Source organism: Mirounga angustirostris, unplaced genomic scaffold (assembly GCF_029215605.1).
Source record: "Mirounga angustirostris isolate CCGP_5_RB_7025 unplaced genomic scaffold, mMirAng1.0.hap1 SCAF_4, whole genome shotgun sequence".
Taxonomy (NCBI): Eukaryota; Metazoa; Chordata; class Mammalia; order Carnivora; family Phocidae; genus Mirounga; species Mirounga angustirostris.
In genome coordinates this window covers 44,234,039-44,260,741 of record NW_026991712.1, presented here as the reverse complement: position 1 = coordinate 44,260,741, position 26,703 = coordinate 44,234,039, and the positions used below count along the sequence as shown (strand labels likewise).

The 26,703-nt window shown below is 36.2% G+C and overlaps 1 protein-coding gene and 1 long non-coding RNA gene across 4 annotated transcripts; one reads left to right on the top strand and one right to left on the bottom strand.

Annotated features, from left to right (window-relative positions):
- Positions 1-5,408: 5,408 nt before the first annotated feature.
- On the bottom strand, positions 5,409-7,456 carry LOC123858906 (uncharacterized). The gene is made up of 2 exons (XR_006794291.3): positions 7,317-7,456; positions 5,409-7,207 (listed from the first exon to the last, which is right to left on the bottom strand). It is a non-coding gene; the product is annotated as an uncharacterized LOC123858906 (long non-coding RNA).
- A 243-nt stretch (positions 7,457-7,699) lies between these two features.
- Positions 7,700-24,106, top strand: OTUD6B (OTU deubiquitinase 6B). Of its 3 annotated transcripts, XM_045896255.3 has the most exons (7): positions 7,701-7,870; positions 8,520-8,671; positions 11,154-11,234; positions 16,009-16,321; positions 18,435-18,496; positions 21,127-21,233; positions 22,200-24,106. In XM_045896255.3, the coding sequence occupies exons 1-7, from the start codon at positions 7,789-7,791 to the stop codon at positions 22,282-22,284; spliced, it is 882 nt and encodes a 293-aa protein (XP_045752211.1). In that variant the 5' UTR covers positions 7,701-7,788; the 3' UTR covers positions 22,285-24,106. The 3 variants fall into 3 exon arrangements, with proteins under 3 accessions (XP_045752212.1, XP_045752211.1, XP_045752213.1); XM_045896256.3 differs by lacking the exon at positions 21,127-21,233 and having other exon boundaries at positions 7,700-7,870; XM_045896257.1 differs by lacking the exons at positions 7,701-7,870; positions 8,520-8,671 and adding an exon at positions 13,874-14,011.
- The last annotated feature ends 2,597 nt before the right edge of the window (positions 24,107-26,703 follow it).

Here is a 26,703-nt window from a genome sequence, read left to right as displayed (position 1 = left end):
GACTTGGAGAAATGTCTGTATTATAATTGAAGTGAACAAAAAGCAGAAATTTATATATAGTATTAGCCTAAATTTGAAAAGTAATTTAAAAGTAATTTCCACAAGGAAATATCCCGTTCTCAGGGCATCTATGCATGGTGGGATAATGGGTAACACTTATCATCTTTATGTTGTTGAGGATTTCTGCAGAAATGTTTTTAATTTTAAAAAGTAATATGCCTTTCTTTTGCTGTGAACATGACACATGCTAAAGAAAGGTAAATAAGGAATTTTTTTTAAAAAGCTACCATCCAGATGTATAGTAAGTACTGTTAATTTTGGCAATATCCAAATAGTTCACTACAGATTTTCTAGACAGGAAAAGACATGCAAATACACACACACAAACATGTACAATAAGTATTACAATATTTGCTGTTAACTGGCTTTTTTTTTCTTACTACATGTCATTAGGTGTTTTCCATATCAGTTAATACAGAGCTTACTCTTTCCTAGTGGTTACCTGTTAATGTATTTAACTAAGCCCTTATATCTGAACGTACACATCATTCCCTATTTTTTTTCAATATTATAAATTTTGCATACTTTTCTATTGTATTTCCAGGATAAACTTCTAGAAGTGAAGTTGATGGGTTTGCTATGAATTATTAAGCCATGTTCAAAAAATGCTAGTAAGTTAATCACACTGAAATACATTTATTGATCATTTCTTTACTATTATACTGTTTGCTCCATTTCAAACCTCTCGGACCTTACTTTGTCTCTAATAGACACTTAATAATGGTAATAGTTTTTTTTCCCTATCTTATTGAATTGCTTGAGGTTTAAACAAGAGAGTAATATACAAAAGGACTTTATAAAAACCCCAGTATCCATTTTAGCAATCATAGCAGCCATATTATGAAAATAAATTTAATACTTGCAATTCTTGAGAGAAAACAATATAGAAGTCCAGTTAAAATTTTTTTTCAGAAACCAAAAAACTCTTACACTCAAAATTTCAAGTTTCCATTCCACATTTTTATAATTATAAAACATTTAGCACATAACAACTAAGATAGGCTGCTGCCTAAAAGCTCAGTGTCAGTAAACTAGCAGTTATTTTAGCCTGCATTAAATTGTATTGCCTTCCCATATTACTAAAGACGGAATTGTGCCCCCCCAACACACAAAAATTCATATGTTGGGGGGCTGTATTTGGAATAAAGACGTGATTAAGGTTAAACGAGGTCATATGGGTAGAACCCTAACCCAATACAATTAGTGTCCTTATAAGACACCAGAGAGCATGCTCTCTCTGCCTCCCTCTCTCCCTCCCTCTCTTTCTGCCAAGTGGAGGGATGGTGAGAAGGCAGGTATCTACAGGCCAGGAAGATCTCTCATCAGAAATGGAGTTGGCTGGCACCTGGATCTTGGACTTCACAGTCTTGAGAACTCTGAGAAATAAATCTGTTAAGACACCCAGCCTGTGGTATTTTATGGCCACCTAAGACTAAGACATACACTGTTTTCTTTGTTATTATTACTATGAGCTTTCAGGATGAGAGGCTTAAAATTGCCGATTAATTAAAACTAACCCAGGGGAGCCTGGGTGGCTCAGTCAGTTGAGCGTCTAACTCTTGGTTTTGGCTCAGGTCATGCATGATCTCGGGGTTGTGGGATTGAGCCCTGCATTGGGCTGTGCGCTCTATGGGGAGTCTGCTTGAGATTCTCTCTCCCTCTGCCCCTCCCCCTGCTCCTGCTTTCTCTCACGAAAATGAATCTTAAAAAACAAAACAAAACAAACCAAGGCCCAATTTCCTTCAGCAGTGTACTAACCCTTATGAGCTTTGCAGCTGGGTGTGTGACCCTTGAATATCAATCTCATTTCATAATTGATTGCATGGTATCACTTAATTATGCAATCTGGTCAAGCAAAAAACACAAACCCTCAATTTTTCTGTACTTTTTTGGCATATAGATTTATACCACCATTTAGTCTTTTTTAGAATTCTTTGAAATTAATATTTGGGACAGATAGTCTAGATCTCAACCTGGCTCTGTTCCATATTGGAAACATTCTCCTCTTGCTGTACCAGACAAAACAGCAAAATAACAGCTGCTAGGAATCCAGACTTGCTGGCTCAGTGCCAACAGAAAGGAAAGAAGCAAAAACCATTGTGTTCATGGTGATCATGTGCAAGTCTTTCAGGACCATTGCAGTGATCCTTAATTCTGTGGGAGTCATCAGTGTTGTACCCCCTCAAAGCTGCATTCTTTGGCTTTTCGTGTAAATACGGCTTCCCAATTCCAGTTGGAAATACTTAACATAAACGTTGAATTATAGTCCATATTCATGTTTTGCAGGTTACATGTTAATTTGTTTTGTTAATTTGTAAAATTTATTAGTAAACCCCCGAATCAATACTTACGGTGCTTTCATGGGCATGTACATGTGCAGACGAATTTGTCATCTGACATGTATGGGCTCAGATGAAGTGAGACAAGGTGACAGTCTTGTCTCAGCTCTCATGCTGCAAACAAGTGCCCTTTTCATTATGTATTTAGTGTGTTTTTAGCATTTTTCTGCTTTTTCTTGGTGATTTTGCTGTTAAAATGATCCAAGAATACGGCTGGGTAGTGCTTGTTCCTAAGTACAAGAAGACTCTGATGTGCCTTACAGAGAAAATATGTTAGGTAAGATTTGTTCAGGCCATGTACTACAGTGCTGTTGGCTATGAGTTTAAAGTTGGTGAACGAACAACAGATATTAAAGTATCTTAAAACAAGGCTATGTACTGATCAGTTGATGAAAATAATGTGACCAGAGGTTCACGGGAACCTAATCCTATCCTTCCCCCAGATGCAATGATACAGTATTTGTTAATTCAGTGACTTTATAGAAATAACTACTAGTCACAAGAATCAACTATGTTGCAGTGAACTACAAATTAGAATATTCAGAACAATGAGTGTGCCATTATATTTTTAAAAGTTTTAAAATTACAAATTAAAAACAATTTTGGTACAAAGATAAAAGCCCCATACTCCATATTACTCATCGCCAAGTATAGGGCTGACAATAGTGTGCATTGTTTTTGATGTTAAATTCAACTGGAACTATAAATCTCAAATCTTCTATTCCTCTGTAATACCTACCCATCAAATACAGGTGTCCCTTATGGTTTAATCTCCTTTCCTTTTCCCTTCTATTTCTTATCATCCTTTCCAGGGTGGTTTCTCATGGCCTCAAATACCATCTTCAAATAAAAAAACTCAAACCTAAATTTCCAATCTTGACATCTCTTCTGGCTCTAGACCTGAATTTCCAAATACCTGTCTGACTTATCCACAAATTTTCCTGTCACAAATCATGATCAGTATGTTACAAACAAAACTCATTTTTTCCCTCCATAAGCCATTCTTTTCTGCGTATGTACCTTAACTGAAGTAATGAGTTTTCTTCCTTATCATATAAACCAGAAGTTTATCCTCACAACAATCTTCTAAGTAGGTGCTGTAGTGTGGATGAGGTAGGATTACATAGATGACAAAATTAGAGCCTTGAAATCAGATTTGGTTCTGATATTTACTATGCGGCCTTAAGCCAATTACTTTTTGAGCCTCACTTTCATGGTTAATAGACACAGTGAAGATTTTATTTTTCTACTTTAAAGTGTGTTATGTATCCAGACTGGCAGCATCAACACATGGGCGCTTTTAAGAAATACAGAATCTCAGCTTTACCCCAAATGTTGTATTATTATCTGCATCTTTTTTTTTTTAAAGATTTTATTTATTTATTTATTTATTTATTTGAGAGAGAGAGAATGAGAGACAGAGACCATGAGAAGGAGGAAGGTCAGAGGGAGAAGCAGACTCCCTGCTGAGCAGGGAGTCCGATGCGGGACTCGATCCCAGGACTCCAGGATCATGACCTGAGCCGAAGGCAGTCGTTTAACCAACTGAGCCACCCAGGCGCCCTATTATCTGCATCTTAATGTATCTTCAGGCAACTGGTTTGCAAATTCTAGCCCATCCTTACTAATACAAGAATGTTATCACCTTCAGGGGAGTACAACATTGGAGAATCCAATGTAAGTCCTGTCTGTAATTTACTGGAGCTGCTGTTCCAATTATTGCTAATATTCCTATTTATCATTTGTCACCAATTCTAGCTAATGAAGGCCTTTTACAGCTTTTATAATCTTTGATTTCCTCCAAAAACCTTGAACTCTCTGCACATGACTTGAATTTAAATCCACCGCAAGGTTATCTTATTCACTAGAGAGACCTATTATATTGTTATTTGAGAGGCTCATTCTTTATTTACTATTTTAAGTTGTACTCCTTCAACATTTCTTCATTTGGATTGTTCAACTTGAAATTTTCCTTGTGTCCTAACTTTATAAATTTTCAAGACAGAAGGAAAACAGAAGTACCAATCTTGCCCTGAAATATTTGGAAAATGTGACTTCCAATTCAAATGCAAAAACTTTTATACAATAACACTGCTTCGGCAAAACTGTTTCTAGATTCTAATACTATTTAACACTTATTAAGCATTCATAATGTACAATGCATTATGTTCAGTGAGAAAGTTTATAGAGGGGCTTAATATATTTTATAATCTAATCCCATGATGCTATTAACCTGAGTACATTTCTAACAAGCTCCCAGGCAATGCTGATATTGCTTTTCTGAGGACCATAATTTCAATATAAAAACCATACCGCAAGAAATATTATATGAGGTCTAAGAAAGAGACGAAACCTGTGTATGTGAATGTGGGGGCTGTGGTGCTGAGAAAAGACTTTGGCTTCTCCTTCTTTGAAATGAGCTTTTAGAACTTAAGTTAAAACTCATTTGGGAGAAATCTGTCACCAAGATGTTAATTGTGGCACTTAAATAGCTTATATTGGAGAATATCCACTACTTAGGATTGGAAGGTAACAAAATTTACAAACTCCTGTTACTAAGTCTATCTTAGGTGCATATTCCATTCTTCACCTGTTTTCATTCCCTGTTCCTTGCCTTTTGTACACCCATTCCATAACATATAATGTATAACATCCTTATTGTAGCATTTCCTAAATTATAAGTGTTCGTTACAATTTTCTCTTTGACCCAAGTTGAGAACATTCCAAAATTCCAAGAATATGATTTTTCAGCTTTTAAACTTAGTTTCTAGGCTTTCTTGCAATGTAGTCATTTGTGCAATGTGCTCATAAATTAAAGTTCTCTCTGTATCCTAGCACAAGATCATTTAGAAATGTTTCAGGATAGTTTGAAAAGAATGCAAATGAAGTAGCAAAGTAATACATATTATACACACATTCACACCCCTCCTAATCAGTCTATCCCTTTTCATTTACTTTACTAAAGACTGTAAGTGAAGTCAGTCTCCAACATATGTATTGCCACATGTATTTGAATTAAGAATTACTTTATTTTAGAATGCACTTAAAAACTATATATACAGCAGTAAAACTACCACTCACATCAAGATATTGAACATTTTACAGATGAATGCCATGTTATTTACCACATGAAGCTTCTTAAATGCTACATCCTACAGTTTTATACTTTGTTATAGCTTAAATTCTGATAAAAAAAAAATGGGTGTGGAGGTACCATGGGGGAAAAAAAGAATTCTCATAGAAATGTTGCTCCCTATCTCAATTTCTATGCCTTAATAGTTTTCATTATCTTTAAATTCCTTTATCCTTTGTTTTATACAAATGTGAACTCCAGATTCAGAGACTGATTTTTGACCCAATTTGAATCTTTTTAACAGGGATATTTAGCCTGTTTATGAGTGTGATCTGTTAATCTATTTTATGCTAATTTTAATGTTTCCTTGCTGTTTTTGTTTTTTCACCATTTCCTCTCCAATTTTATCTGTAACACTTATCTCAATGTCAAATTTACTTAGAATGAACTACTACATGAAGTGGTTACTACTGATTTTCCCTAGGCAAGATGTACATAAAACAAGGTTTTCATCTACCACCTCCCCAGTCAGGGATTTGGAAATTACTTTCCCCACCCTCTACAATTAAAAATAAAGGGCACAATACTGTACCAATTTCCCATTTTATGAGATTAACACTTGGAATGCCTTTACTCTAGGTGTCCTGTCCACCACAGTAACAAAGCCCTTTTATTTGTTTAGCTGAAGAGCATGCATATCTTTATCCACATTACATACTAAAAACAGTACTTATTGTCTACATTGAACATTTAGCACACCTTTTCGGTTTAAAACAAGACAAACTGAAATTTTAGACCCAACTGAAGAATTTATCTTTGCATTTAGTTTTATAACCCTACATATAACAATTTAATCTTTAATGATACCTAACTAGCTTTAATGCTTACCCGCCATTTTTTTTTTAATACAATTGCCTCACTACTCTTGTTTTTGTGCGCTGCAGTAACAGCATTTAGCAAATTTTTCAAGAATGGTATTTGGCTGATATACTTTCTTAACCGCTGCATATCTACGAATGTCTGCCAGTTGCCTTCATTTAGAAACGATAACTTGGCAGGATATGTAACTCTTAGTTCAAAATCATTTTCCCTTAAAACTGTAGATACTGCCCCCTTGCCTTTCGGCATTTACAGTTGCAAGAGAAAAATGGCGTCAGTCTGACTTTTACCCCTTTACAGGTAACCTGCTTTCTCTGAATACTTGGGAGAATTTTTTTCTTTATCCTTCCAGTTTAAAGATGTCACTAGGATATGTCTAGGTGTTGCTTTCTTTTCGTTGTTTTACTGGTACTCTATGAACTTTTTCTATTTGCAGATTGAGTTCGTTTTTCGAATCTGGAATATTTTCTTCAATTAGGTCCTTATTGTTTCAGCTTCATTTGCTTTCCCGTTTCAGGTATTCCTATTATGTGTAGATTGTATCTCCTGAACCGATCCTGTAGATTTCTCTTCTTCTATTTATTTTTCCTTTTTTTCTGCAGGTTTCTCTTGTTTTACATTTACTTCGGTAATTCGATTTTGTGACCGATCAGGCTTGCACATTTGTTAGCGCTCTCTCCTTGATACTTTCCAAGCGCTCTGACATTAGCCTCTTTATCAATGAGCACAGATCTTTAAGCTCCTGTATTATACGATCAAACCTTACTCTCTCTTCGGTTTCCACTGCTATATCCGTTTCAAGAGGCGGCATTTTCTCGATTATAAGCTGTTTCTTCCGAACTCAGGTATTAACGACCTTTAAAACAATAAACAAAACTTAATTCTCTACCGCTTGACCGAGTCAGCCCAAAGATTCCCATTGGTAATTATTAACAGGTTTATTGAAATGTTCTCTTCTTGCTTACCTTTCGAACAACTCTTCTTGGCAATGGGACCAAAAGTAAAGATTAAAGACAGCCTTCCGAAGCCCCTTACAAAAGAAAATGAACGTCCAAAATGGCTCCCGCACGTCATCACTGCTCGCCTCACGTCAGAGCCAATAGCCTGATGCTTAGCTTTATTGCTGGGGAGCTATAGCGCGCTAGCCAATCGGGAGGCAGCAAACTCCAGCGACCCAAGCCACACCCCCACGCATTGTCGTGCTCCTCCCCCGCCGCCCCGCCTCATCAGAGCGGGGTCATGGGAGTGCGCATGCGTCCATTCCATCTCCTGACCCTTGGGTCCAATGACTCGGCTTAGATCTGGTACCGCCTCGAAGGCGGGACTGGGTCCCAGCCACGGCCAATGGAACCCCAGGTGAAGGTTGAGGGGTGGAAAGCGCCTGGTAGTCGGTGATGTAGGTTTCTACCAGCGCATGTGCAGGGCCACCTGGTCGTCATGGAGGCAATCTTGGCGGAGGAGCTTGATGAGGAGGAGCAGCTGGTGAGAAGGCATCGCAAAGAGAAGAAAGAGTTGCAAGGTGACGAAGGAATGGGAACCTAGAAATCTCTCAGATCCAGGAAAGGGCGCGTGGCGGGTCGGTTCTAGGGAATCTCGAGAGGCTTCTGATCTGCATCCTCCTAGACTTTCCCAAAGTAGCCAGTGGCCTCACCCCTCCTAATCCCCTGCCCCGGTGGTCCCTTAATCCGCCAGATTTTTAGAAGCTTCCTTTTCTCAGGTCCACCGCGTCCCCACTACCCCACGCCACAGCCGGTGCTGGTGTCTGAGAATTTCGTGTTGGGCCCAGATTGTTCTCCCCCTCCCGTCTCCCTTTCCTGTTCCTAATCAGTTACTGATACTGGGCGCTAATGGACGCGTTTTGAAATACCTCAGTTTTGAGGACTCAGAAGGGATGCTTGAGAGATTTAAAACTCAGAGTCATTTTTTCCCCCTCCTCCTATCACACCAAACAGACGTACGTTTTTGTTAATGAGGTTTTTTTGTTTGTTTTGTCTCTCCTTCATCTGGGTTCTTCTCTGTAAATGTCTGATTGTTATGTAATTACTCTTCTTGGCTTACATCATTACTTGTCTATACACTTCTCCTCTTATCATCCCCTTATTGCCCCTATTTGTCATTTCCTCTTAATCTCTGGGTTGTTGACTTAATGATTTTTGGTGGATTTTCAGCCAAAATTCAGGGTATGAAGAATGCTGTTCCCAAGAATGACAAAAAGAGGAGGAAGCAACTCACTGAAGATGTTGCTAAGTTGGAAGCAGAAATGGAACAGAAACATAAAGAAGAACTGGAGCAAGTGAAGCTGAATTCTAAGGAAAGTAAAGTATGTGAAGTGTTGTTTCTTTTTGCCTACAGCTTTTGAAAGCAACTGTCCACCTCTAATAAACTGTTCACTATATGAAATCATAAAATTAGAGGGAAAGGAAGTCACAAAATCATGCTCATGCATCACCTTTCATTAATATTTCTGTGACCAGGTTTACTTGGTAATGTGTAAGGGAGGTCAGCAAAAAAAGTACACTTCAACTATGTACTTGCCCCCAAAATGAACATAATGATAAAGTGGACCAGAGGAAGCTTCACCAAGTGGAAGTTGGAAGATCAGACTTCTAGACCCAGAATTGCCATTAAATAGTATTGTAACTTTGGTAAAGTTACTTAAATTTCCTGAGCATAAAATTCTTCACATATAATATGATACAAATACTTCTGCTGTTTAAGCACAAGATTCTGTAAGAATCGAGTGGGACAGCAAATATGAAATCATGTTCAGGTTATAAAATGTGCTTTATGAACAAGTTGTAATGAATGAAAATTTACTTTTGTTTCCTGGGTAAATTAGAGCATACTGTCATCGTTTTAACTAATACTTATTTTATCATTGTAGCTAATAGATATTGTGTGTGCCAAACACTTTAACATATGTGCATTATTCTCATGTAATTTTCATAGTAACACACTATGAGGTATTACCCATGAAGTAAATGTAGATAATTCCATTTTTCAAGACAGAAATAGACTCAGGGACTAAGAATTTCCTTCTGAATTCATACCAGCTATTAAATGCCAAAGCCAGAAGTCAAAATCAGGACTGTCTTACTCCAAGATGTGAATCATAATTCTGTTATGATTTAGTGTGGTATGGTAGTTTATCACATGATTTTGGATATCAAGGATCACAGGCTCCATAATCTTACTCCATTTTTGATAGAAAGTTCTTATGGCTATACAAAATTTTATCTACCATAACTTAGTTTTACTTGGTTTATTTTTGGTCTGCTGTTGACAAGAAAACAGCTTGTCTGTACTGATTTACAGTGGTCTTTATATGAAACATAATCTCATCTTCTTTAGCCTTATTAGCTAGTCGTTAGTTAAGATCCTGGCCTTCCATGACTTAACATATTTTATTTCCAAGTGGCAAGGTGTTATGCTCCAGTTGTTTGTGTTGTCACAATCATGGTATTCCTGATTATCTCCCCATCTTTTCTATTAATGAGATAGTTTTATTTGCTCTCCAATTTTCAATTTTGAGATCTCTTTCCTAGGTTTCCAAGGACAAAAATGTTTGATTCTTAAGCTACATATTGTTCAACTGTTAAAATACAAACTCCCATTTTACTTTGACCTATGATCTTTTTCATTAACTTAAGCTTGTTTTATTTCTGGACACTATCTGAATTCTCATGTCATTTCTTTCCAGATGCTTCTCTGTATCTTGCCTCTTGTCAGTATGGCAGTTTGTAGATTTTAGCAGATTCCTCTGAAAAATATAAGGATACTAATTTTATTAAAGTTGATGTAACCACTCTCTGAAGTCTTAGTTTGGTTTTGATATTTTGATAATTTGGTTATAGCCTTGGAGCCTGCTATCTCTTTTGTTGTGAGAGGCCTTTATATGCTTTATGCATGTGTCCTACTAAAAACTAGTTTAAGTTACATTTGCAGTAATAAAATACTAGTACTAATCCTGATCGTTAGTCTAGCATATTTCTTCTTACTTCAGCAAACACATAATAGCCATTTGATGATTAAGATTTGTTGTGATATCTAAACAATACATTAACTTTTCTACCTGTAGTTATCAGTTTGTAGATGGGAGAGGATAGAGAAAGCTCAACAGTGTTCATCAGGTTCTGGCTAATTGAGATGGGAAAAGGCCTTTCCTGCCGCATTTGAGATTATGAAGGCGGTAATGAATCCAGCACAAGACCTTATTTTTTCTTTTTTTAAGATTTTATTTATTTATTTAAGAAAGAGAGAGAGCAGGAGCGTGGGCATCATGCACACAGAGGGAGGAGCAGAGGGGGAGGGACAGGCAGACTCCCCGCTGAGTGTGGAACCTGGTATCATGACCTGAGCCGAAATCAAGAGGCTGACACTTAACTAACAGCCACTCAGGCACCTCAACACAGGATCTCATATATCCTATAAGTACTCTCAGCATTTAGAGAAGGGAAGGGTGAACTGCTGAATGAGTTGACACTATAATTATAGGAAGTATTTAGATTAACGGAATAGGAATTTCAAGGAAGGAAAGCCCGCAGGGATGAGCGTTATCTTTGGAGAGCTCTAAGGAAACTTTTTGGGAATCTGGTGAATTCTCCCTTAAAAATTTAAAAAGGAGACAAAACCACTTCATGTAATATTGTACCTAGTGCTGTTATTCAAATTTGAATTGTTGTATTACACATACCTGTGATTTTCTTTTTTTGTGTGATTTTCAATAATTTAATAATCTAATACTTTGAATAATAACTTAAAAGTATTTTTCATTAACTTGGTAATGCTTTTGTTTCCTTCAGATAGATTCTGTTGCTGTTAACATTTCAAACTTGGTTCTTGAGAATCAGCCACCTCGGATATCAAAAGCACAAAAGAGACGGGTATGAATGTCATGTCACCAAGTAATTAAGTTAGTGCTATATGCTTACTATCTTAGGTGTTGTATACGTAAACGAAGGGAATAGGAAAAAAAATGATGGAATTTCTTGTCAAATACCTGAACTAACATTTATTAAAAACTTAGTATGTGCCAGATACAATGCTAGGCTTATAGATTATATGAAATCTCATTTAGTCCTGATTATAATCCTGTGAAGTAGATTCTTATCCTCATTTTGAAGAGAAGAAAATAGGTCTAAACAGTATAAAATAACATGTACAGTTTCTGGGTCTCATAGAGAGTAGGGATAGGAAGGGAGTGTGCGAAGGATATTTACTTAATAATTTAGAATCTTCACATTGTGGGCCCAGGTGATTCTCTTTTGGTTGAAAACTGGTGTTAAGTGGTGAAACAAGGATTTGAATCTAGAAATTAAGCAAGATACACAGGTGTACAGAATTCTCAGTATTATGCAGGTATCTACGTGATGGTTAGTTGCAGTGAAAATTCAGAGAAGGAAAAGTTCATTTGTGCCAAGTATTATATAATGAGTTGGAATTTTAAGAAAGTACAGTTAATTAGATAGGATATTTGAGTAGGAGAAACCTCATGCATAAAAATAAATGTGGGCATGAAATTTTGCATCATCAGAGAGCTATAAGGAAACTGATTTGTTGGAAGTAGTGAGTTCATGAAATCAAAGTTATGGGAATGAAATTAGATAGGTAAGGGCTGTTCACTTGGAAAAAGAAAAAGGGGTTTAAATCTAGTATGTTTAGTCTCAAATACTGTTTTATTAACATTTGATGTTTTATAGTATTTAAGTGTTTGTTTTTAAGCTAATTTAGCATTTTGTAATTTAGTAGTACATAATTTAATAGGGCATGGTATTTGGTGTCAGACATGTGAAGGTTTTAATATCCCACTTACTATTGTAGCTTTGGGTAAGATTCTTAACTTTTTTAAACCTCAGTTTCATATGTACAAAATGGGGTAAATAATACCTACTTTATAGAGTTATTGTAAATATTAAATAATGTACTATTTCCAAAGCCCTAACACAAGGCCTGGAGAACCAGTGGGTCAGCACATGGTAGTATTGTTTACTGTGTTCAGTCCTGCATAGTGTGCCTCTTAGAAATTCAACCCAAGACCGAATCTTTTTTGTTGTTGTTTGAAAGTTGACTAAGTTGCAAGTTGTCAAACATTTCTCATACTTATGTAAGATTTTATTTTCTTGAGGAAATATTATGTTTGTGAATTCCATAGAATCATGAAACTTAGATTTTGTAGTATCTTGGAGGTTATCTATTTTAACTCCCTGCTTATATGTGTTCTTTTTGTGAGAGCCTTATAGTTGTCATCTAGCTTCTATAGATCAAAAGCAAAGGTCAGAATTTTTGCTTGGCAGGAGCATAACGAAATACTTGTTGGAATTACCTCTACTTAGTAATTGATACATCTTATAAGAGTAGCCTATTTAATTCTGGAAAACCTAGGTCCCAACCCCTTCCTGTCTTTATCAAATCTTACTCACCCCAGCTGGACCCTTAGGCAACAAAACAAATAAAAAATTAAACTCCCTTACTTTTCTCAAACATCTTGTTACTTTTCTCCTAAAATTCTGCATAGCTGAAATGCATACCTTTTCAACTATACCCTCAAAAAATTTAGTATCCTTTATAGTCAGCTGCTTAAACACTTGGCAAGAAAACACCCTAGAAGTAATGCCAGAAATTTTTTATTGCTTTGTTATATTAATAGTATTAATAGGATTCTAGAACTGAAAACACTTGAAAGTTTATAGTGTATACGAAAATGAAACCTAAACTTTTTTTTTCCGGCCAAAGACTCCAAGGAATGAAAAGCCAATAAATTAATTGTGTTTATCTTTGGGAGAGATACAATTCTGTCTTAGAAGAAAACTGACAGAACTTTATGAAGATTTATTATTGGAATATTGTAGAGTAAATCTCTAATTTTAAATCTAGAAAAACACAGGGAATATTTTTTTAATTCAGCAGGCTTCAATGGAAGAAGCTTTTTGGTATGCTGGGAAGAGCCCAAAGTAGAACTTAGAAGAATTGGGTTCCAAAAATAGGAAATTTGGGAGCTGGAATGAGATCTAGTTCAATTTCTTTATTTTACAAATGAGTGAGCCCAGTTGCCTTAGTGGCAAACTGAGTTTGATACAAACCCAGGACTAGTACCCGGCTCTTAAGATTTCTCTTCAGAGATGATTTTGCTACATTACTATATTGAAATGACTCTGGTTTTACTGACAATATATTTGTGAGTTAATTGCTGTTTTTATCTTAAATATATGTTTTCATTAGACTTAATTGTTGCCATTCTGTCTCTAGCACTAGGGCTATAGAAACCACAGTGCCTAGCGCCATTGGGAAACTATCCATGGCTGGGAAAAGAATCCAGTGAATTTCCCCCCTTGTGCCCCGGAAAGAAAACACAATTGCTGGGTAACATTGAAGCAGAGCTTGAGGGCAAAAGTGAAATGCTTGGATTAGTATTTTAGAGGGTTAAATGGTTTTGCAGACAGTATAAAATTCCACTCATCTAGTAACTAGCATATAACATCATTAACTCCAGCTCCCATCTGCTCCAACTTTTATTCTGATTTAGGTGCCTGGATAGAAGGAGTGCTCTGTGTTGTCCTTGGTCCCAATCTGCTTCTAAACCAGCTGTATGGCCTTTGGAAATCTTTCTGCGTGCTGTTTCCTCAGAGGAAAATGAGGGGTTTTGGATTAGATGATATCCAAGGTGCTTATCCTCCCTCTCCCCTCTGAAAATGTTTTTTAGACTTTCAAAACGTAACAGTGCCATCTTGTGTTTTAAGGTTTTTATGCTGCTCTGATACATAGTTGTAGGTATGCAGTGAAATAAATTTGTTCATGTTACTTCTGGCATGGTTGGATTCGGGTGGAATAAAAAATAGGTGTATGTTTTATTAGGGAGATAATACTGTTTTTTATTCAGGTAATTTACAAATCACTTTAGGTTCCAGCATGGCACATAACAGGCAAGTAGTTCAAGTGTGTGACATTAAGTTGAAATTTGCCTTTCCATTAATTTCTTCTGCCCCAAGGAGGAATGAAAGCTAGGGACACGAAAATCTTTACTTTTTCCTTCTTTTACCAAATCCTTCACTGTAATTTGCTACCAATATCAAGATTTGTGGAATTCAACTTAACTATTTTTATTCTCTTAAATTGAAAAGGATTCATGTTCTGTATATAAGTAAAACATATTCATGATGGAGAATTAGAAAGATGCAGAAAAGTGTGCACGTGTGCACACACAAAACAAAACTTACTTTGTAAACAAAAGCCAGACTTTTATTTTTTATTTATTTTTTTTTATTATTAAAATTTTCTTTTTTTTTTTTCTTTTTTTTTTATTCATGAGAGACAGAGCGAGAGAGAAAGGCAGAGGGAGAAGCAGGCTCCCAAGGAGCAGGGAGCCTGATGCGGGACTCGATCCCAGGACCCTGAGATCATGACCTGAGCCTAAGGCAGACGCTTAACCATCTGAGCCACCCAGGCGCCCAAAAGCCAGACTTTTAAATACAGAGAACAAACTGGTGGTTGCTAGAGGGGATTTGGATGGGAGGATAGGTGAAGGGGGGAAACAACTTATTTTGTAATCCTATGATCCAGAGAAAAGCACTGTATTTTGTGTATATTTCTCTAATTTTTAAACTATGTATGCATAGATTTAACATATATTAACAATATACATACCTTTTCTGCCCCCAACCTCATTTCTTGACATGTTTCTATGGTACTCTAGCTATATGAACCGTGTTCAGCTATGAAACATACAGTGCTTTTGGCTTTGATACTTGCTGGTATAACTGTCAGAATTTTTTTTTTTTTTCTTATTTTCCCCAGCCTTCCCATTCTACTTCCTATCCATCCTTCATGTCACAGATCTCATTGCCCTATCCCTACACCATCCTTGCATATGTTGCCATAGGAAGAGCTCTTATGACATTTGAATAAGGAAAAGCATGTTGCAGAATGTAATGTGATATCATTTTTTGTCAAAATATTTTTTTCCATACTTTTTTATGAGTACATCTATATTTGTTAAAATGCTTAGAAAAAAAATCACCAGACCTCTAGAGCAGGCACTGAAATTGGCCGTGATCCTTAGGGGAACTTTAGTCTATCTGTAATATTTTAATTTTTTATAAGAAGATTTTTTTTATCTGTGCTTTAGTAAATGTTGTGTGTGTGTGTGTACACACAGAGTTTTTTTCTTTAGGCTAGATAAATAGAATTCCCGTACCCTTCTAAAGGCTTTGCCATATTGATGCCTCACTGGTGATTTAACATGTTAATGCCCCAGTAGTTGAGTGATAAGTTAAAAAGCTTGGATTAGCTTGGCATAAATATGATAATGATGTTGCTTTAAGGCCTAGGATAGCTCAGTCTTCAGGCAGTACTTTGAAATCAGTAAGTAGAGTTTTTAGAAACTTGTCATGTAGTTTTTAAACAGACTTCAAAGAAAAATTTGAAGGCTTTTTTTGGTCCTAATACAGAGCTTGGTGTTGGGTACATGTAGATCAGAAAGATAGTTGCCCTTAAAGGAGTTCATAGTATAGAACATTCTGTAAGTGATGAGATCATCAATATGATAATGCTTGTGGGAGAAGGAAGATGGCAGAAAGTTTTGAGTCTTACATTTCTATCCCCTAAATAAATGTGAAATAGTCCTAATTATTGTAAATTAACTTTCCTGTATTCTCATCCTAGGACAAAAAAGCTGCATTGGAAAAGGAGCGGGAAGAAAGGATAGCTGAAGCTGAAATTGAGAACTTAACTGGAGCTAGACACCTAGAAAGTGAAAAACTGGCTCAAATACTGGCAGCTAGACAGTTGGAAATTAAACAGATTCCATCTGATGGCCATTGTATGTATAGAGCCATTGAAGATCAGCTGGAAGAACGGAAATGCCCCTTGACTGTGGCTGCCTTGAGAAGTCAAACTGCTGAGTATATACAAGGCCATGTGGAAGACTTTCTGCCGTTTTTAACAAATCCTAATACAGGAGATATGTATACTCCAGGTAATTTATTTTTCTTCACTATGTCTTTTTTTTTTTTTTTTTTTCTACTATGTCTTGTTGCTGCTGTTAAATAAAACGATTCCTGGGATTGAGAATAAGAAAAACCCGTGATAGTCTTTATGGAGGGAAAAAAAAAATCTCAAAATTTAGGCAGAATTCTTTTTTATAATTTTAATAGTTACTAGTTCATTTTGCTTTAAGATCTTTTAAGTACTTGACCATTTTGTGGTTTAATGTTTCATTTAAGATAAAAATGGGAATAGGATTACTATTACTGAAAAAAATTGTGGTTTATAAGTTCACATGTCACAAATTTGGGCATAGAGGGAGGTAAGCTTTGACTAGTCTATGGAAGTATAGGGTCCAAAGACCATAAGCAGAATGATTGGGAAAGCTAAATCCTACTTTTATCCTGTACACTGGGAGATTTAATTTTCTCAATAAGCCGTAATATTTAGGAAAAATTTGATTTTGCCAAACCAAAAACAAATAAGTTAATAACCTGCCTTATTATTCTTTATAATACCTTTGGTAATTAAGGTAAGATATTTATGGAGAGGTGTAAAGAAATGCACAACTAGCAAGTAAAGGAGAGAGCAGGTGAAAATCTGAGAGTTTTGGGGGGAGTCAGGGATAGAACAGAGGAGAGTTAGTTCTTAAGGGAAGTTGCAGGTGTGGTAGTATCCTTTGGGAGCAAGTCACATGGCCGGGATGGGTTGGAGAAGAGAAGGTTAAGGTTGGCTTTCCTTTAATGGAGTCCTCAACTCTGCTAGTTGCAGGGCAGTGGAAAAGAGGTGGCAACTCAGCATGCTGAATTTAAAAAAAGATAAAAGACTTAATTTCTTACTCATTCCGCCAATATTTATTGAGGGCCACTATGTGCCAGGGACTATTCTAGGCACTATTTTGAGCATTGGAGATATAGCAGTGGATGAGACAAACCCACAGGACATATTTTCTATAGATGCCCTTAATTCTTTTTTTTTTAATTTTTTTTTAAAAGATTTTATTTATTCATTTGAGACACAGAGATACAGAGAGAGAGAGAGCATGAGCAGTGGGAGAGGCAGAGGGAGAGGGAGAAGCAGGCTCCTCGCTGAGCCAGGAACCTGATGTGGGGCTCGATCCCAGGACCCTGGGATCATGACCTGAGCTGAAGGCAGACGCTTAACCATCTGAGCCACCCAGGTGCCCGATGCCCTTAATTCTTTTCCCTTCCTCTAAACAGGGAGGGTGTTCGTTTCCCATTTTATTTTTTATTTTATTTTATTTTTATTTTTTAAAGATTTTATTTATTTATTCATGAGAGACAGAGAGAGAGAGAGAGAGAAGCAGAGGGAGAAACAGGCTCCCAAGGAGCAGGGAGCCCGATGCGGGACTCGATCCCAGGACCCTGGGATCATGACCTGAGCCGAAGGCAGACGCTTAACCATCTGAGCCATCCAGGCGCCCCTCGTTTCCCATTTTAACTTCCTATATAAAAGTGTGTATGCTCAAGATGTGCCATTAAACTGCAGTTAGGTCTTTGCCTACTCTCATGACTGATCCAGGAAGCCCTTTCTTTGGCTAGTACTGATACTGAAGCAAATAAGGCAAATGCCTTCGAGATAACAAGTGCAGGCACTCTGGTGCTATTGCTGGGAAAGGAATTTCAGGTCATTTCTACTTTTACCCTAATTCTCTTCTCACATTTCTTATGGGGTCTTAGAGTAGACCTGATTTTATAAAGGCTGCACTGTTTTAATTGTTCTGCGTATTTTTTCAGATGGAGGTCTGGGCTTTAAAATATGTGTCAAGGTAGTGAATGGTGGTAATATTGGGGTTGCCTGTGTAAACAGAAGAATAGCCTTGCTATGTAGTTAAGGTGCCTGGGCTTCAGGCTGAGGGAGAGAAGCAGAAATGAATTGCTTTGCTCTCAGATGGAGAGGTGGTCCAAAGTTGGAGCAAGTTAAGTTTGGATATGGGAAGTGGATTAAATTCTAGAGAGTGCAGGTAGAGGGAGAAGTAAGTTCACAACTTGAGTAATGATCAGGAATTGTGGGAGCTATAAAAAGGATCTTGTAACATGAGTTATGAAAATTATTAAGTGCTATCTTCTCATTTTTCTCTACAGAAGAGTTTACAAAGTACTGTGATGATATTGTCAACACAGCTGCATGGGGAGGTCAGCTTGAGGTAAGTTTGTAATTATTCATGGTATTTGTGGCTTGTTAAATTTAATTTCTAAATCCCATATGTAGTATTCAGACATATTTTGCAGCTGATCCTAGTTTCTGAGTATCCCTTTTCTTAATGTATTTGCTATTTCTTTACTGATGAAGCATTGAAATAGGGAGTTAACATTCTTAGGCCTTTGATTTAAGTATGTATCTTTGGGAAGTAAAGCAGTATTTCATTTTATTTTTTTATTTTATTTTTTTTAAGATTTTATTTATTTATTTGACAGAGACAGAGAGAGAGGGAACACAAGCAGGGGGAGTGGGAGAGGGAGAAGCAGGCCTCCCACCGAGCAGGGAGCCCGATGCGGGGCTCCATCCCAGGACCCTGGGATCATGACCTGAGCCGAAGGCAGACGCTTAACGACTGAGCCACCCAGGCGCCCCAGCAGTATTTCATTTTAAATAGCCCAGTGTTTGATCTCTGGGTTGGTGAGGCTAATCTTGTACTTGTGTGTTTCCGTTTGTGATGCTGCTCCTGGCAATATATTTGATTTTCTGGACTTAAGAAAGGAGGATTTTATTCAAGAACAGTAAAATTTACCCTAGTGGTTCAGATGATGAAAATCACTATTGTAAAGTAACATGTCCATTACATTAGAAATAGAAAACCGTATTTTTATGTGAAACTATGGGCCAAATCCTACCACAGTACATTACAGTTGGAATTCTAGTTGATACTGACTGCAAAGCAGTATCTGCTGCATTAAAATTCACATATAGGAAAACAGTATGTTCAGTCACTTGTAGGGAATTATCAGAATTTTTTTTAAAGCTTTAATTATCTTATTGTTAACTTTGTTTCATTAAACAAAATAACCCACCTAGTTGGTCCAAGTGGTGATGGGGCAGCCTGGACTATTTGAAAGTCAGGGGATGAGAGAGAAAGTCCTGGGTTTGGGTCCTGGCTTTCCCTCCACGTCTCAGTTTTGTGATCTTGGAGTCAGCCAGCCTCCTGAGCTCGAGTTTCCTGATTAAATGCGGGTGTGTACTTGGTAGGTCATTTGTGGACATTAAATAAGACAGGTAGTACATGCATAGCACTCCGTAAGCTGAAGTTCCAGCTGGATGAATCTAGCGTGTAATTAATACTATGTAGTGATGGTTAGTCATCTTGAATAGTTTGTGGCTCGAAGTATTTCAGTTCAAGAACTGTATTTTTGGAAGAAATGGCGTGAATGCTTCTTCAAAATCTTTTTCTCAGTAGTGCAATATTTGTACCTCTTCTGAACCACCAGGGGGAACTATGTCCATTCATTTTGTATGCCTCTCCTGGGTCTCTGAAACTCAGGAAATGTTCATAGCAGCTTTGTGACTACATTAGGAGTAAAGATGCTTGAACTTTGAGAAATCACATAGGATTAAGTTTGCTGTTGTGCAGCATAGAATTTTTTCCATATTCTTGAAGTAATTTCTTACCTTTGTTAAACCTTCCTAAAAGGACCATGTTCTAGGCAGAATGTTCTTATAATCGGGTAAATATATAGATGAGGGCACCATGAGTGAGGACTGTTAAATGATTAATTTATGAACTTGGACTCCAGAGTCACACTTACTCAGTTCAGTTGCAGGTCATTTTACTTCCTTGTGCTTGACTACAGAGAGGCACCTTAACCATTCTCTGCTTCAGAGATCTTTAAAATGTGTAACAGTAGTAGCACCTATCCCATAGGGTTATTGTGAGGATTGCACGAATTAATACACGTAAAGTGCCTTAGTGTGCTTGGTCATAGTAAATCTAAACAATGTTACTACTAATACTTATTATTCACTGTTATTCATCTGACTTTAAGCTCTAATTTTATATGAAATTAACATTAGGTATTAATCAGATGGAAATTCCATGAAAGGATAGTACAGTTCTTAAACATAACTCATTCTAGTCATGCCTTGAAAATTATGAAGCAGTGGTTATCAACACTGGTACATTAGAATCATCAGAAAAGGGACGCCTGGGTGGCTCAGTTGGTTAAGCGTCTGTCTTCGGCTCAGGTCATGATCCCAGGGTCGTGGGATCAAGTCCTGCATCGGACTCCCTGCTCCGCGGGGAGCCTGCTTCTCCCTCTGCCTCTGTGTCTCTCTCTCTCTGTCTCTCATGAATAAATAAAATTAAAAAAAAAAAAAAGAATCATCAGAAAAGCTTTAAAAAATTAAGCAAACCTCCTAATCTTCCCTGTTCTTTCTCTCCTTCCTCCCAGCCCTTCCCAAATTGTAATTGATTTGGTCGGGTGTCTGAGCAATAGTATTTTTAAAAACTAGCAATTTTCATGCAATATTCAAAAATAGATTAGTATAATGAGTCCAATCTACCCCTGTCCTCACTTCATTAACTATGGTACTGCTATTTCTAAAAAGCTGTCACGTAGCCAGGACTTGAAACTTCTGCATTTGGTTTAATAAATACTGTATTTGTTTTTTCAACAAATATGTATTAAGTGTCCACTATGTGGCAGGCTCTTGGTGTACAGTGAGGAATAGAATAGATCCATGCTGGATGATGATTGCCCTATTCATGCATACTGAGTAGTTTATGATTTGAATAAGACTTACCTTTTTATTTTCCTTGCTAACACATTTTCTTTCCTTTAGCTAAGAGCTTTGTCTCACATTTTGCAAATGCCAATAGAGATAATACAGGCAGATTCTCCTCCTATTGTAGTTGGTGAAGAATATCCAAAAAACCCATTAATACTTGTGTAAGTACCTGGAAATTTCTACTGTTACATTTTTCATATTTAAGACAAAAAGAGTTATTCAAAGATTTTAGGTTGTGTATGTTGATTAATCAGAAAAAAAATCTATCTTCAGCTGCATTAATTATGCTATTTTATGTTAAAGGCAATTATAGAATTAGAAAGCGTTGTCAATATATGATTTAGATAATTGTTTAAGAACCTCTAGTGGTTTATTTTTGTGTATGAGTTAAGAATAAAGTCATTTCTAAAGGTGACACATTTTAGCATTAGTTTTCATATTGTCCTGGTTTCACATGAATGACGCTAAGTTTCAACAAGTGTAAAAGCTGAAATACATTCACGTTGCCTAATTGTTTATTCCTTAGAGATTTTTTTTTTTTTTTTTAAAGATTTTATTTATTTATTTGACAGAGATAGAGACAGCGAGAGAGGGAACACAAGCACGGGGAGCGGGAGAGGGAGAAGGTTTGGTCCCAGGACCCTGGGATCATGACCTGAGCTGAAAGCAGACGCTTAACAACTGAGCCACTCAGGCACCCAGAGATTGTTTCTTTATATTGTAAAAATATTTTACCTGAATGAGAATTCTCTGAAACACAGCATGGAGAGTTTTCTATTGGCTTTAGTGTTTATTACCCAAACCTACGAAGATAGTCATTAATGGCTTAAATTTAGGTAAAAATTTAAGCTTATTGAGCACTCAGCATTTCAGTATTTCCCTTTACCCCCCAGTGATTGTATACTCCCTGATTTAAACTCATTTATAGAGTTATTGAACCAGATTTTACTGACTGCTGATGCTTTTCAAATGGTGTTGTACTTTTAAGTAATATGTCAATGAAGTCTTTGAATGATACCCCTGTGGAGTGATTCATTCAGAGTGTTTGGTTTTATATACATAATAAACATTTATATACAATGAATTACTTTCGTCTAAACTACTCATTTCTCCTTTTCTCATTTCAGATATATGAGACATGCATACGGCTTAGGAGAACATTACAATTCTGTTACCCAGTTGGTGAACACAGCTACTGAAAATTGCAGCTAGTTTACAAAATGTTGCATAATTATGTTTTAGTACAGTGTGCCGATCTGACTATTCTTACAAGTGCTGGATTGTTCTAACCTTACTGAAAAACACAACTACCTTAAATCAGTTTTATGGCAAAGCTACTAACACAGATTTTTAAAAAATGTGTCAGAGATAAACTTTAACCAGTGTTTCCTTATTGGTATTTTAGAGTCCGTTGTGGAGAACGTCATTTACAGACCAAGATAGTATCCTATTTGCTTAGATTTTTATTAATATAAGGTCCTGAACATTCTGTTCTGCACTGAAAATAAAAAATTTTTCTCCTTATTACTAAAAGCTTTCAGTAACCATTTTAATGTAACTCTTCTTGAAGAAATGAAACGATTCGGTCTTTTTTTCTTGAAAATATGTGGTAATGGTGATAGCAAATTTAATTAATGCTTATAAATGAATCTGATTTCAGTAACCTTGGTACTGATGGGATTAGTACTATGAAGTTTTTTATATAAGCCTGTCAAAGTGTAGCTAAAAAGCTTGCTTTAATAACTAAAAATTTTAAAATACTAATTCACATGGGAATCAGTTAAGTTTAAGAAATGAGACAAATTCATTGGTAAATAGGTGTTCCCTATCAGATCAGACCTCTAAAGAATTACAGATTAGCCTTTTATTTGTGTGCAAATAAAGACCTGTCAGATTACTGTCTCTCTAATTTACTTGTTACTCCTTGCTGTTTCTTAAACTTCCAAATGGAATTACGACCACCAGTTGTTTTTTTTTTTTACAAAAGTTTTTTAGTGTCTTTATTTTTTTATTTTATTTTTATTTTTTATTTTTGAAGTAATCTCTCTGCCCAGCATGGGGCTTGAACTCATGATCCTGAGATAAAGAGTCCTTTTTGGTTTGATCTAGTTTTTCCAAATTAGGAATGAGTATTAAGATTTAGCATCAAGTTCATAGTATTTGAATTTTTCCTCCATGAATGCACTAATTTTTTTAAGTAAATATTGCGTTTTATAATACTAAAAACGAGTGTCAGCCTCACATGCCCAGCTGGTGACAATGTGGGAAGCTGGTAGGGACTGTGGTTAGATAGAACAAGTAAGTACTACATGAAGGTATTCCAGTTCAAAAGGTGAAAAACCATTCTGTTTGCCAAACAAAATATGTTCTGAAGGCTGACTGTTTTGGAATCCTTGATCTGAAATTTTGGGGGCCTGAAATTTATAAAAGTTAAATTATAAAATTGCTAAATGTCTTGCCTTTATTATGAAGTAATCTGTTACTTTAAAATCAAAAGATAAGCATTGAGAAGTAATAAAACAAATATCATGAAACCTAGTTATTACAAATGCCATCTATATTTAAAATAACTTATTGGTAGGTATTTTTTTCTAATAAGATGAATGGAATTTTCTTGATTATAGTTTTATTTTTATTATTTTTTATTTTTAAATGTCCAATATGGTTATGAGTAAGATTTGTGTGGTCAGCTTCTGTTTTTTCATAAAACTTCAGATAATCATTTTAGCTGTAACCAAATATTGAAGTCTTTAAAAAATGGCAGATGTTAATTTAAAAACAGCATATACTAACTTAGTTTGCTGTGTGATTATGGTCTAATGGAAGTTTCATAAGCTTTCTTTTCTCCTAACTCAGAAAAGTATATGTCAGAGTTTTGGAATATGTCCTTAGCCAAGAATTTTATCCACTTAACATATGTTTACAAACTTATATAAAGCAAAAAAGAATGTATAACTATAGTGAGCAATATAGTTTTGCTCCTATTATCTGATGTTTGCCAAAAGAAGAATAAAAGATGTATGAATTAAATCAACAGTTGTTTAAATTGTTATTCTTAATTGTTCTTCTCAAATTGTTTTAGAATTTTATCCAGCCTATATTTTGTCCTTACATATAATTGAGAATAATAGTCACTGATTCTTGCTTTAAGGGATTTGGAATAAATATATTAAGCATAGCATTATGTCTCAGACAGAATAGAGGGAGATAACGTGATAGGCATTTAAGCTGTGGCTCTTAGAAATCAGGTTGAAGCTTAAAACCTTTTAGAATAATGAAGGCAAATGAATTTGAAGAATATTCTAAGACTCATGGATGGACAGAAGAAGGAAAACAAGCACTTGTGTGCAAGACTGAAGCAGTAAGAAGGAAATTTGTGCAAATTAATGCTAGTACACGATTGCTAATATATTATCTTGGTACGGGTTGTCATGAACTAGCTGAAGGAGCAGATCACTTGTGTTTCTGAGAATTTAGTTGGTAATTTCATAATGTTTTTACTTTTATTGAACAAATGAGTATGGTTTTTCTTCCTTTCCATATGTTTTCACATATTGATTTTTCTTTCCTGTCTTATATTTTTTTCAAAATCTTTTTCCATTATGCAGAAAAAATATAACTCGGGGTTCTGATTTTTTTTTTTTTTTTTAAAGCAAGTTGTAGGAAGTATCATTTCTTGTTCACCATTGTTCACCCTCCTATTTGAAGGTCTTTGAGCTGCCATTTGGAGTTGAGCATTTCACCCAACCAGCTTCACCTAGCTTACTATCCTGGTCTCAGCTTAATTAGCACCAACTTAGTCAAACTCCCATCCAGGCTGGGCTGGGTGCCGCAGTTCATACATGTTGATTTCTAGTAACTGCACACTAGTAATTAGTTATTTGTATTTAATTTATTGTTATTGTTATTATTTTCCCCTAGTCTGTAAGTGCTTAGAAACAAGAACTTTTTGGCTATTAATAAAATATCTAGTACATTTCCTGGCCTCTATAGTAAGTGCTTCATAAATGTTGACAGTCATATGATCAATTGAAAGGACAGGCTATGACTCTGAGGAGATGTCATTAGACTAATGGACCTATTAAGAGTAGGGAGAGGTATTGACTTAGCATTGTGCTTGCTCACAAAAGGGCTGCTTTCTAATTTACCTAACCCCTTGATGAATTCTTCAGTCTTTTGGTAGATTTAAGGGAGGAACAACCCAAGAGAGCTTTCTTTTTTCTTCTGATACTCTTAGTTAATTAGCCTTCATGTATCAATTAGGACAATCGATTTTAATGAGTCTATGAAATATAAAGGTCCTTTAAGGTAAGTATATAAACCAAGAAAATACTACAAATCTTGTTAATATGCTGACCAGGAAGAAGTTTATAGCTGTCTTATTTCAGTATAATCAGGATGACTAGCATACCTTACTGAAACAAATTATTAACAGGGATGACTTACAATCTTTCTCCTTATTTTTTTTATCTGTGTTACCCTTATCTTGACAAAAGGAAACTCCTGTTTACTATTTATAATCTTAAGCAATACAGTATCACCATGAGGACTAATGAGAACCCAATGCATGAGTTTACTGAGCAAAAAGAATAACCTAGTTTTAAAAAGTAAATTGCTGTTTTTGAATCAGACATTCCCCCGCTGAAATCAGAAAGGCGTTCTTCACCTCTATCAGTTTCTCAACAGTGACACTACAGACATTTTGAGCTGGATGATTTGCTGTGAGGGCTGTGCTGTGCATTATAAGATACTTAGCAGCTTTGCTGGCCTCTGCCAACTAAATGCCAGTGGTACTCCAGAGATGTGAGGAAGAAAAATACCTCCAGACATTTTAAATGTCTCCTTGGGGACAAAATCGCCCCCATTAGAGAACCACTTACTAAATCGTAAGTTTTCTTGCTAATGAGGTTGGAAAGTTCCAAGGAAAACCAGTAAAAATAAAAATTGGGCACGTTAGGCAGAGTTGTCTTTTGTAACTTTGGCAATTGCCTAATGCTAGACTTTACATGAACCCCCTTTGAAAAGTTCAGTGGACCTTAACTTACTCCATTCTATTTTCATACTGTATCCTGACCCATTGAGATGAGACGATATTTGACTTTTGAGACCACTGGTGGTAGCAGTCAGGATAGACTAAGTCAGGCTGTGGTAACAACTCAAAAATCTTGGTGGCTGTTCCAACAAGGAGTATTTCTTATATGTGCTACATTTTGCCAATTGGCTGGGAGCTGTGCTCCATGTCTATACCCTGGGACCTAAGCTGTCACTGTCTTAAACTTTTCTAGGAGACAGTGTTCTGGAGTTTCACTCCAACAGATTTTGTGGTTCAGAAGAAACACTCGTTTCCATTCATTGGCTTGAATTTGTCATATGGCCTCACGCAAATAGGAAAGTACCCAGAGGTGCAGCCCTGCCATGCATGTGTCCTGAAGGCAGAGCTGGAATATTTGATGAGCATTAAGGATTTTCATATGTACTGAAAATACTGGAATTTGGGATTAGACCTAGATTTAAATCTTGACTGGCACTTATGTTTTAAACTTGTGCATATATTTAAACTTTCAGAGCTTTGCTTGTTATAAAATAGGAATAATAGGAATAATAACATTTACCTTAGTAGGAGAATGATAC